The sequence below is a fragment of the Sardina pilchardus genome, chromosome 17, assembly GCF_963854185.1.
Source record: "Sardina pilchardus chromosome 17, fSarPil1.1, whole genome shotgun sequence".
In the NCBI taxonomy this organism is placed as follows: domain Eukaryota; kingdom Metazoa; phylum Chordata; class Actinopteri; order Clupeiformes; family Clupeidae; genus Sardina; species Sardina pilchardus.
In genome coordinates this window covers 28109790-28122975 of record NC_085010.1, presented here as the reverse complement: position 1 = coordinate 28122975, position 13186 = coordinate 28109790, and the positions used below count along the sequence as shown (strand labels likewise).

At 45.8% G+C, this 13186-nt stretch overlaps 1 protein-coding gene across 1 annotated transcript; it reads right to left on the bottom strand.

The window, feature by feature from the left end:
* Positions 1-211: 211 nt before the first annotated feature.
* On the bottom strand, positions 212-12844 carry LOC134062286 (male-specific lethal 3 homolog). Its single transcript, XM_062518253.1, has 14 exons — positions 12514-12844; positions 11424-11506; positions 9543-9638; positions 9254-9354; positions 8747-8847; positions 8111-8239; positions 7687-7847; positions 7106-7285; positions 5959-6254; positions 5794-5904; positions 5108-5217; positions 4859-4958; positions 4576-4660; positions 212-1295 (listed from the first exon to the last, which is right to left on the bottom strand). The coding sequence occupies exons 1-14, from the start codon at positions 12703-12705 to the stop codon at positions 1196-1198; spliced, it is 1845 nt and encodes a 614-aa protein (XP_062374237.1). The 5' UTR covers positions 12706-12844; the 3' UTR covers positions 212-1195.
* Between the last annotated feature and the right edge of the window lie 342 nt (positions 12845-13186).

Genomic DNA, 13186 nt, shown 5'->3' with positions numbered 1-13186 from the left:
TGTGCGAGTGTGTGTGTGTGTGTGTGTGTCAAGGGTTTACGTAATCTCTGCGGCACTTGGCAAGGCTCCTCCAGCCCTCCCTCTTTATTGGGTTCCCTATGATGTCTAATTTGGTAAATGTGTGATTGTAACAGCCAACGATGATACTTTATCGTTAACTGTAAAGAGTTAATTACGCTTCAGGGACATGATGTCAAAGGGGACACACACGTGGTATTCAAAATTCGTAATCAAACTGTATTTGTGGACCATGACGACAATTCACAACACGACCGTCCTTTAAATGTCCACCGACGGCAACATGTAAAAGATAACATTTTTGTATTAAAGCACAATGCAGTGTGTATTTTACATCAGTCACATGCATATCCAATCAGAGCCTAAACTGTGCCTCAGGAAAGGAAGAGAAATACACAAAAGCCAGTGCATTACAACTGTAAACGACCATCTCAAGGACTACAAAGACCCAACAGATCCTTATATACAAGTAACAAATACACACAGACATGTGGATTGTCATACTTTCTACCGCCATCCACACTAATGTCAGCATTTAGAAGCTAGCAAAGAGGAAACCGGCACAAAACAATTGTCAAACGAAACCAAAGCAGACAGCACACACAATGCTTCAGGATGCAGACACATGAAACAGTCTTAGCTCCTGACGCTTTCAGGAACGTTGGAGACACACACACACACACACACACACACACACACACACTCATATAAACACACATACAAGGCTCAGTTCTTTGAAGGGAAAGCCAATACTCACACACACATACACACACACATATCTCAAGTCACACAAGTGACAAAAAAGTGTGTAGGGATTCTTTCTTCTGGAAAAGTCTTTTCATTTTTTGGGGCAGTCTAGTCGGCAGGGCGAAAGAGCTCGGCAGCTAAGAGGTGAGAGTCACAGGACATCACAGAAGAAGAGAGAAGTCTTTGAGCACAGAAAGCAAAACGTATTGCAGCAGTCTCAGCCAAAACAACAGGAAGTGGACATTCGATTGGCCGGCCCGTCGTCCAGTCCCAGCGCTCGCCGGGAGCGCGACTTCAGTCTGGTTGGCCGTGCTGAGGCACGTGGGGGGGGGGGGGGGGGGGGGGGACTCTGGACTGCGGCAGCGCAGGCGTCCCCAGGGAGGGCTGGCTTCAGTCCTTAAGTTCAGGGGTCAGAGGTCGCGGAGCGCGCTCAGTAGGCGGCGTGCGGCTGCTTCATGCAGTAGTGCGCCTCTGTGGCCGACACGTAAGCACACTCGGGAAAGAAGTCCTCGTGGAACTCGGCCAGAAACCTGAGGAGGAAAGGAAGAGAGGAGGAGAGGAGGAGAGGAGGAGAGGAGGAGAGGAAGAAAGGAAGGAAGGGAGGGAGAGAAAAATCGATGAGGACCTTGCTTACTCACGCAGAGTCAAACACATTAACATTAGATAGCCTAAGATATAATATGTGGCATATAGGCTTAAGTGGACTACACCACAGATGAAGGAGAGGGGGGGGGGGGGGGGAGGAGAAAACACTTTGGTGAAATAGATTTCTAGCTCCTTCATTTTACTTCAGTCCGCTTGAAACGGCTGAGTTTTGCTCGCACTGTTGGCTGAGGATGGGAGGAGTCCAAGAAGAGGATAGAGGGGAGGCAAACGGATTTAGGAGGCAAAAGAATGTCTCCCAAGAGCTGGCCACATTAGAGGCGTGTACTTTAATGTCTGTGTGCGCGCGCGCGTGTGTGTGTGTGTGTGTGTGTGTGTGTATGTGTGTGTGTGAGGGAGCCAAAGAGAGTGTGTGAGTGTGTGTTTTCGTGATTTAAAACGAGAGCTCTGACTGCAACCCTTAGTCACACTTGAGACGGTCTTTGTGCCTGCATGGCCCCGGCTTTAGTGGTGCTGCACACAGCAGCTTAAGGGGACTGAGCGCCCAAGACACCCAGGGTGCCTCTCATTTGGGCTTTAACGCGTCCTCCCTCGCAACTCGGGCCTCCATCCTCACTGATCTACATAAAGAATGATGGGGCCAAAACAATGGGATAGTCTAGCCAGTGTTAGTCTTGAATTTCCCCTTGGGGATCAATAAAGTATCTATCTATCTATCTAGTTAAAGATCAGTGGGAACGCCCCTCGAGGATGGAGGATGGAGGATGGAGGAGGCATGTTGAGTAGCACCTCCAGACCTCAGGAGCTTCTCCTCAGTAGGGTGAGCTCCACACAGGCTCCCCAGTCTCAGGGCTCTGAGGGCCGGCAGAGTCTTGGTAGAATATTCTAGAAAAGCCGCCCTTTTCATCTGAATTCACAGCAACGTGCCTCGTCTTGTTCTGGGCGAGCAGTCTACTGGGCTGCCACAGGGGCGGCGCTGTAGTAGCAGAGGGACCACCGGCGTTCGGGTTTCGTCGTTCGCCGTTGTCGTCGTCGTCGTTACACCGCCTGCCTAAGGTGCGCGGCGCGCTCGCCTTAAATAACCCAATTCGCTCAAGTCGGAGGGCGAAAATCTCCCCGTCTAATCGGCAGAGTAAATCCCGAATGTCCTTAGTATCTGCTACGGCCGCCAAATCCCCTAAATCTTGCCATCTCATCTTGGCTTCCCCGCGACCGCCGGCCCTTAATTCCACCGCAAACAAATTATCCTCATCAGGCCCAAAATTAAGAGTGATTTCAACCGGCACCAAACTATACTCATCGTGGGAGACGCGTCCCTCTGGTTCTTCCCGACTGCCAAGCGGTGGGAAGGGGACAATCTCACACACACACACACACACACACACACACACACACACACACACACACACACACACACACACACACACACACACACACACACACACACACACACACACACACACACACACACACACACACACACACACACACACACACACACACACACACAGTCTCTGATTACCATGGGCTTGGTGGCTTGTAATGGTTTAGAGTGATGTGCACACCATGCCACTGAAAGGGAGTAAGTGATGAATTGCCTATCGGTCCCGATCCATCTTGACATTTCTTTTATTCCTTCAACAATTAACTTGCAAGTGGTTTCTTTCGCGAATGAAACACGCATGCTTGCACAAACACACGCACGCATACACACACACACACACTCTCTCTCTTTCCATTTTTTCCCTCTCCCTCACACACAGGATTGGGATTAACCTCAATCATTCTTTCTCAGATCCCTTCTCTCAATCCCAGCATGCCTTTCTTCATTCCGTTACATCAACCGGCCCAGCTTCTCGTCCTCCACAGTGGAAACAATGCAAGGGCAATCTCCCTCTGTGGCGCACACACACACACACACACACACACACACACACACACACACACACACACACACACACACACACACACACACACACACACACACACACACACACACACACACACACACACACACACACACACACACACACACACACACACACACACAGTGTGGGGAGCTCGACAGCGCTGCACTGTGGCGGGATGGGGTAGCGCGCGGCGGTGATTAAGCGCGGAGAATAATAAACAAATCCAGCGTTTGGGGCCAGCTGAAGATCGGCGGGCTGGATTTAAAGATTAGGCCAGAAGCTTGTGTAACCGCCCACAGAGCTGCCGTGCTTCCAATGTGGATTCCTACACGCACGGTCTGTGTGTGTGTGTGTGTGTGTGTGTGTGTGTGTGTGTGTGTGTTAGTAAGGGAGAGAAAGAAAGGATAATTGAGAGAAAAAGAGGGACACAACAACTGTGCCAGGAGAGTGGGAGGGTCACCTGGTGGGAAGTGTCCAATGAGTCCAGTGATTTTACTGAAGGACACCCCCATCATACAGTGGAAGTGTCCAATGAGTCCAGTGATTTTACTGAAGGACACCCCCATCATACAGTGGAAGTGTCCAATGAGTCCAGTGATTTTACTGAAGGACACCCCCATCATACAGTGGAAGTGTTCAATGAGTTCATTGATTTTACTGAAGGACACCCCCATCATACAGTGGAAGTGTCCAATGAGTCCAGTGATCTTACTGAAGGACACCCCCATCATACAGTACAGTGGTCTTTCTCAAGTGCGTTAGACACTTAGACAGCTGGCTCAATCTTAGCTAGAGGAATCAGCACTTCATGTTTGAATCTCCATATAAAGTAAAAGATTTGATGCACTTTCATATCTGCCAGGGTTGATTCAATATACTGGACTGATGGTTGAAAAATACAATTAGAGACAAAGAACCACTGAGGACCTTCCTGATCTCTTGATCTGAGTACTGTCAAACAAATCTCTGAAGAACAAGCACACAATGCTGTGGGATGTCTCTCTGTGTGTGTGTGTGTTTGTTTGTATATGTGTTATAGGAAGCATGTTTATTTGGAAGAGACGATGTTTCCTATACCCTTGAACCTGTAAACTCATGAATGATTGCTGAACTGCTTTAATCTACTGGATTATATGTAAAGTGGAATCAAATAAAGTACATAATATGTGTGTGATGAATATGTGTGTGTTTGTTTGTATATGTGTGCATAACAAGCTATCTGTGTGTATGTGTGTGAATATGTGTATGTATGTGTGTGTGTGTGTGTGTGTGTGTATGGTGTGGTGTGTGTGCGCACCTAAGGAACAGCTCCAGGTGTTTGACTAGTGCTCGGAGGTTCCTCTCAGGGATGTGCATCTTCCCCAGGATCTCTGGCAGCTTCACTACAGAGCAACAACGGCAGAGAGAGAACGTTAGGACCACAGGCACCACACAAAACCTCTTGATTCATTATGATTCAACACTACAGTTAGAGACACGTCTCATTTGAGAATACAGATGATACAGAGAGACCAGAGAGAGAGAGAGAGAGAGAGAGAGAGCGAGAGAGAGAGAGAGAGAGAGATGAGGCATAAGCATACCAAAGAGGCGGAGCAGATGCTGAGAGCCATAGAGGTAAGAGGGGGGAGGGGGCTGGTCGCTCTGAGGATAGTTGTCGGGAGTCAGCCTCCAACTCAACACCTACAAACACACAACAGGAACAACACATTTCATGCACGCATTCCGGAATTCAACTCCCTTCAAGCTGTTCTTATGACGAGCACCAAATCAGAAAGCCGACATGCATGGTCGGGAAAAACAACAGCCACTTGATTCATTAACCCATTCACCTCGTTCAGCTCGTTGTTCCTGCGAGTCCCCAGACCAGCAAACACACCGCTGCCATCTTTGCTAGGCGTCAATGGCAAAGGGGAAGAGGAGCCACTGTGCACAGGGGTCTCTGGGGAGATGGAACAGACACAAACGAAAGCAGGTTAGTCCATTCTCTGCATGGTCCCCAGAGTTGCTGCTCCTGTAAGGGACGTTGGTAAAGCACTAAGGGTTGAGTGGAGATGAGCTGGAACTGAAGGACATTTTCAAAGAATGAGCTAAGGGTCTCCTACACATGACCTCAATGTTTAAAGCCAAAACACAGCAACAGCCTATCTGCTCTTTTTGTATGGACAAACAGTGCCATCTAGTGGAGAACACGTGCACATGATCCTGCAGTGCTTTTTAAATTGGCTAAACCAACAGTGGACATATATGCATAACAGCTCTTCATCAGTTAATATAAACCTGCCAGGGCTGAACCTACACTTATTGTTATAATTATTTTTTGGTACTTTGGGGTTAACTGTAACCATTTTTGAGGCTGTTTAAAACGCACCAAAATCAACAGACCACCTGTTCACCATTCAAATCAACAGGCCACTTGTGCACCATTCAACAGCCTCAGAAAATGGTTATAGTTGACCCCAAAGTAGCTATTTTTCAAATAATGTGTGTGAGTTGGTGAGGTGGTTCTAGCACTTACTCCTGTCCAGGTTGAGGAAGAACTTGGGCAGAGTGCCATGGTGCTCTCCCAGCCGCCGTTTGGGTGGAGGGGAGGTACTGCTGCTGCTGCCTCCACCACCACCACCACCACCTCCTCCACCACCACCACCACCTCCTCCACCACTTCCTCCTCCACTTCCTCCACCGCTTCCCTCGCGCTCCCCGCCCGACGTGTTGCGCGTGGAGCGCCGCAGCGACTGGGCCCACTCGGCCGCCTCGGCCACGGAGGTGGGGCCTCGCCGGCGCTTGGGCGTGGTGGTGCTGGACGACGAGCCGTGGCCGAGGCCGAGGCCCAGGACGAAGTGCGGCGGCGGCTGCCCGGTGGACGTCTCGCTGAGCGCCGGCTGGCTGTCGACGGACTGCGGGGTGGAGGGGTTGGCCCCTGGGCTCGGCGAGCGCTCCTGCAGGACTCTGGGCGCCGACGACTGGAAGAACTGGAGACTGAGAAGAGAGGAGAGGAGTTCAGCCCACAGTTAAGCACCGCATTCCTGCACCCCTTTTGTTTTTGTTGTTGTGTTTTGTTTTTTTGTTTTGTTTTGTTTTTTGTTTTTCCTCTTTTCTGTATTTGTCTATTAGGTGTGGCGTCAATTGTTGTGGTTGTTAGCCTGACGAGCCAGACCCACATCAAGATGTAGGGTCTGGACACTCACCGTAGACAGGGCGCAATCGGAGGGGTGGGATAAACAGTTGTCTTTCAAATTCCCTCCCCGCAATAGGATAACGCTAAACGAATCATCTTCTTGTTTTCAAGTAGCAGGATGCGTAACCTTCCCTCTCCACACAATAGGATAACGCTAAACGAATCATCTTCTTGTTTTCAAATAACAGGATGCGTTACCGTCGCAACTTCTGGTCGCATGTCAGTCACCATTATGTTAAGCCCACCCACCGACTCTATACACGCTGTGATTGGCCCGCTGGTGCTGAAGGTTCTCAGCTCCCTGGCTCAATGGATCGTGCCTAGACTGCCCCGCCAGCCAAATTACATTTGCTGCCACTAGGGGCGTCTAGATTTCTAGGCTATGTGGTTGTTGTTTTGACTGTGAAATATCACGTTGTAATCTACACATGTATCCGTTTTGTGGAAAAAACACCTTAAATAAAAAAAGTGTATCTATGTCAAGGAATACTCCAGAGCACTCATTTTCCTCATCAACATTATCTAACAGATTCCTTTCGACTAAACAGCTTTTTTCAGAATAGATGTTAATGCATCAGAAAATGAAAGCTCATCCATGTGTATGTACAGTGTGCTTTGTTGGTGTTCAGTTCTGCACAGTACTCAACCTCACCTCAGGAGCGACGCGTCACACCTGCTGGAGCCTGCCGACGGCTCGCTGACGGGCAGGACGAACTTGGAGGAGGTGACCTTCTTGAACTGGGCCTGCTCGTTGGGGTAGAGCAGGATCATGGGGAGGGTGAAGTCGAACGTGATCCTCAGCCCGTCCACCATCTCCTTGCAGAGCTCCTCACTAGCAGCAGAGACAAGCCGCAGAGGGAACACAAGAGTGAGCAAGCTACACCAGACCACAAAAGCACAAAGGATTACACGCTCTTTTGGGTCACATGGGAACTCTGGTGAGTGAGCAGTGGGGTTAGGGTAGGGTGACTGGGTTAAAAAAAAAAAAAAAAAAAAGCTGAGAGGTCAAATCAAAGGAATTGCAGATAGCAGATTTGTTTTTAGTGATGTAGCATTTTTATCACTTTTATTTTTGCTGTTGTTCTTGTTTGTTGTGGTAAGGTGTTCTTATTAAGCGCCATGAAAGGCGCCCCAAATCAAATTGTTATATTATTATTATTATTAAAATTATCAATAAATATATTTGGTCGCCAGGCAGAGTGATGGCAGAACAGGACAGGTGAGTGGACATACTTCTTCTCGGGGGGCACCGGCTGAGGCCCAGGGTCCGACGTGGCCGACGACTGGCGGTGACGGTGGCGCTCGTTGGCAGAGAAAGCCGCGTTGAGCGTGAAGTGCTTCACGTACGACTCCAGGATGTTCACGATGTTCATCGGACTCGGAAGCTTCACCAACTGCTCAGGAACCGTGGATATGCAAGACATGTTCCAATTACGTTTAATATTCGGTTAGAAATTTAACACAAACTACACATATTTTTGGATATACACACGTCAGAGGTGTACACAAATTACAACACCATAACATGTTATTATTAAATTACTACAATAACTACTACTTCATTACTTATTAGCATAGTGTCATTTTTTAATCCCTGTGGCCCTTCGCCAAAAGAATCCTCTGCAAATAATGTCCAATCTTGACTGAGGGCACCGACCTTTTTCCTCTTGTTGATGTAGTAGCAATCATCCTCCAGCTTCTTCTTGAGGATGTCCGGTATATCCATGGTGACGGCGATGGCCTTCTCCTCACCCTCTCGCTTGCCATGAGCTTCCTGCTCCTCCCTCTAGGGGTCAGAGGTCAGAGAGGGAGAGATGTCAGTGGCCACCACAAACCTACCCAACCAACCCAACCTACCCAACCAACCCAACCCAAATAGCCTGGCATAGCCCTCCGTAAGCCTTCAATCTCAATTTCTCAATTTTCATTTCCCTTCACCATTATGTCTGGGTCTGATCCCACCATTGAACTCGACTTCTCAGGATGCATTCCGACCGGACCAATCAGCGAAAGGGGGGGATGGGGGAGGCGGGTGTTAACGATGATGTTGAGCATATGCGTGTTTGCTGTCATGAGCAAACGTTAGCGATTGGGTAAAATCAGGCCCAATCGTTTCAAACTTCAACAGAGTTCACCCCTCCTACTTGAAATCGATTCTGAATGGAGTAGGTCCAGATCCTCTGTACGATATTAGTACGAGGGTTTGGTATGACCAGGCTACAACCCAACCAATCCCAACGGTCAAACACCCAACCAATCCCAACGGTCAATATAAAAGTTGCGTTCTCCGTACCATTTCATCCAAATCATCAGACGAGTCGCTCTCTCCGCTTTTTAAAGATTCAGGGTCCTCTGAATCGTCCTCGTCACTATCATCAGATGATGAGATCAAAGCTGAAAGAAATAGTTCTAAAAGTCAGGACACTTTTTTGGTCACGTTCAATGTCTTCATAAAATGTCATCCTTTGGATTTCATCATGGTGTAAACATGTGGATACTTACTGAGAGTGGCAGATTTATGGGCTACAAAAAACACATATCAAGTTTGAAATGAATACCCACATGATTTTCTTTATAAAACATGCATCCTAGACTACTTGAAACCCAGACCCAGCAATCACTCTGGCTTACAAGATTGGCAGAGAAGGTTTGTAGGAGAATCTCAAGTCCAATATAATCAAACTATAGCTTTCACTAAGTCGCCTTGCTTCCATTTCAGTAATCACAGATCAGACCATTTAATTACAAATAGTATGTGCTGGAATAGAATGAAACAGATTGCTTAGAAGAAAATACTCACAAGTGTCATCGCTCTCCTCCTCCTCCTCTTCCGGAAGGGGTTTTAGAGCTGCATTAACACCAGGTAAACGACAGCGTCGTCTCCTCCATCCCTTTCTCTTCCTGTCATGTGATGTGATATGATATGTGTGATGAAATCCATGATATCCACCATGTCAGAATTTATTGTCTACATTTGTGCATTCACCTGATGTTTCTTGTTTCAAACCAGAGAGTGGCTACATTACTCTCTCTTCCAAAAATGTGCCATTTGGTTGATAGTTCGTTCGTGCTGGTTAAGTGGTACTTACATGCGAGCCAAAGCTTTGCGCGCCAGTTCACGCTGTAATGTTCGATTTTCGTCAGAATCTCGCAGAACATGGTCCTCAGCAGCCCAACGGTCCCAGCTGTTGAAACGCAATGATATTTTTGAGTAATACTGTCAAAGCAACAGCTGGGTGTCTAATGCACTCTTTTTTAATTCACCATTCAGTTTATTGACATAGCGGATATAGAAAACGCACGAGAAGTGCTATTTCAAGTTCTATGCAGATATCACAGTCGGTGTTAAATTTCAAGTGGCACGCCATAAAAACCGCATAATAAAAGCAAACTTGCTTACAGGCTAGACTCACTGACTCCTGAAAAATTCAAGTGACAACAATAGTATTAATAACAAGATTATTTCGTAACACTACAGCAACCTCAAAAGCACCTTCACCCTATTCACTGTCCTATTTACAATTTGTACTTCTCTACCGTCAGTAACGTCACTTGACTGTCCTTTTCTGTCCCATGCCAAGTAATAAGGATACCTAAGCAGGTAAAGGGACAAGATAGCAGCTACATTGCGTGTGGTAGGGTTGTGGGTATTTTTAAGGTTAGCGGCTTTGCTCATGGACAGTAAAAGCTCTGGGGTGCGTTTCCCGAAAGCATCGTAAGCCTACGATGATCGTAAAGTCCCTCTTACGACCGTCTTAAGATTTGCCGACTGTTTCCCGAAACCATCGTAGCTTAAGAGCATCGTGAAAACACTCGTAGATCTACGAGTGATCCAGAGTTCTCGTTACTGCCTAAGAGCGTCGTAACGCTATGCCTCAGTGGAGTCACCAGCAGGATATGCAGGGGGATTACAACTAAGAATATAATGATCCAACTTACGTTACCATTCTTTATTGTAAATTTACTTGTGATGATTCAGATTTTAGCGTGCAAAATAGCATTCATTCAATGGACATAATGTTATTAAAACCGGACAAGAATAGCCTACAAGTTATGAAAGGAGACGTTGCCAGAAAAGTTTGCCATTATCTTTTTGTGTAGCCTTTTATTTATTTATTTATTTTATTAGGCTTATGAGATAAAAACAGAGAAAGGAATATGTGACAATAGTCTGTTCTGCGTCAAAATCTAAGCCTATAGGCTATGTTATTTAAGCCTACACATTTCCTCATTTTCTTATCAACCTCTTTATTCAAACGTCTGCCTAAGTGACACGAAACATTATTGCACAGGCAGCACACCGTGCTCTCACAAGTAGGTTAGCAAAGAACTCGCATAAACGATGTAGGAGTAAGCTAGCCGAAGCCTAATATACATTATACATATCTTCCAACAAACATAAAAACGGGGCAACAATCTAATGTTAAATAATACAAAAGTATGTATGCGTGTGGTATAGGCTATGGCCTAGGCTAATTGGAATGCTTACATGCAGATGTCAAAGGTTTTCTATTTTCGTATTGATGTTAATTAATGTATAGATCCGAAGTTCAGACGGTGGCTTAGCTATGACGTGCAGTCACCTGACATCACCATCAAATTAGGGGATATTTCAGAACTTTTATTGTGGACAGCTCCCTTAAGAGCATCGTAAGAGCAGTGCACGCGCGTTCACGCTACGAGCATGTTCGGGAAACAGTCGGCAAATCCTAACGATCGATCTTAAGATGAATCGTAGAAAACCCTCGTAAGAGTGTCTATCCATCGTTATCGGGAAACGCACCCCAGGCTAACTTAGCTCGTTAGCACTGGAGATAATAGCCTAACATTTGAATAGTTTTCTTATGTAAATGCGTCGTTATGGAAAGGCATGCGATACCTAACAAATTCCTAACGAATATGTTTATTAAAATACACAATGAATGACTGGTTATCTGTCGTGGTATTCTATCGTTAATCAAATCCCTTACCTTCTGTTCCAACCGTTAAAGTGAATCAGGTACTGCGGCACCCGCTTTCCCAGATCATTTTTTCTTAGGATAATGTCAACAACCTGCAAAACATAATAACACCGTTACCAAGATTGGTCATTGCATCAATGCAATAGACGCAATAAAGTTAAGCAGTAACGTTAACGGCCAACGAACGATCACAATACCGTGCAACATAGCATACCCTTCCCTAGTCCCTTTCATCCAAATCAATCCCTACAAAAGACCTGTGGTCGCATGGAATTACGACACCATTGGATAACGTTACGTAGAATATCCGCGTCGGAAGTTGTTAGCATATCTAGCAAACAAGTGGCCTTTCCATTTTCCTTTCATTGGAGCAAGAAACAAACGACAAATCGGCGGAAGAGTACTTTGTAAAACTGAGCGACTTGTAATTTGCGACACACATCCTTCCGTTAATTTGCATCAACTTCATCGTGTTTTGAATAACTTGTCAGCAAGTTACCCACGCTAGCACATTACTAGCAAATGGCTAACGTAATGCATAAACTAAACATTTTCCAAAAACTACCTGTTGGTGAACTTGCTACATCGTGCGCATGTTTTAGGTGGTCTAGCAGGCTTGAAATACTGCATAATAGGCATTGGTGAGTGTTTTGTCCCTTATAAAATATTTCACCATGCATTTTGTCTGTTAGCTAGCCGTCAAGCTGCCACTGCTCTGGTAGCCTACGCGACCATGCGAGCCGTCATGCTCGGAAGTAAACACAAATGGCGAAGTTAGGAAACTTATTATTTCAGATGCTGTCAAATAATCTATATTCATGCTGTTAACAAACAATACAACTACTTGCGAATTCTCTAAATGATTTACCTCAATACGGTTCTGCAACCATGTTAAAATGCATCACGCCCAATGCTGTGCCGAAGTTTTCCGCGCAAAAGCCACAATCCAAAAACTGCCACATTGTAATGTGAACTGGGGTAACACAAGCAACTAATGCAACCCCATTTAGAGGGGGTCGCTTGGAATAACAGGATACCCTGTGCGACACTGTAGGATAACTACCTACTATTAACTTTGCCTTAAAAAGACGCACTTTACCTTTGCATCATAGAGCACTTTGGCCTTTGATGGATCGGGTTCAAAACAAAGAACTTTTTCTCCTTTATGAAATTTAAATTTCATTCCCCGAGAGTTCATTTGTTCATCATGGCGATAAGGAAAGGAGGAATATGGACCCCCGCTCCTTAACCCATTCGCCGCCGGACTGTATCCATCTCCCGCAAAAAACATATAGAGGGTCTATGGTTGTGAACAACAAATGGAATTGTAACAGTTTGATCCCTCAAGGTCTCCGTAGACACCGATGACGTCAAAAAGTTTGGGGAAGAAGAAAACATGCATGCAATTTCGTCGCCCTTTGACATAAAAAATAAAATGATATCCCTTTTGAGGAAAAAAACACTTTAATATATATTTTTTCATTTTTTTTTCGAATTATGTTCCATCATGCAAACTGGTAGGCAACACCCAAGAGATAGCCTACAGGGGTAGACTGAGTACAGTTGGGACAGTTTTTGCTTTCCCCATTACCACTTGAAAGTTTGACTGTAAAAAGCCATTGAAAATAACTGTGTTCTTACATGGTATATCTTTGATCTGTGCACTAAAATAAAACCCAAAGTTTATATCCGTAAATTGTTTAGATTTTTCACAATTAACTCATAAACACAAGGTGGCATTTTGTCTCAACCGTACCCTAATATAATTATAT

Excerpts from the sequence above, each read along its gene's own strand:
- LOC134062286 (XM_062518253.1), bottom strand. The coding sequence starts at position 12,705 with ATGTTTTTTGCGGGAGATGGATACAGTCCGGCGGCGAATGGGTTAAGG. Across the intron at positions 8,848-9,253 it reads GGAGGAGAGCGATGACACTT|CTTTGATCTCATCATCTGAT; the intron begins GTGAGTATTTTC and ends TATTTCTTTCAG. Across the intron at positions 4,959-5,107 it reads GGAACAACGAGCTGAACGAG|GTGTTGAGTTGGAGGCTGAC; the intron begins GTGAATGGGTTA and ends GTGTGTTTGTAG.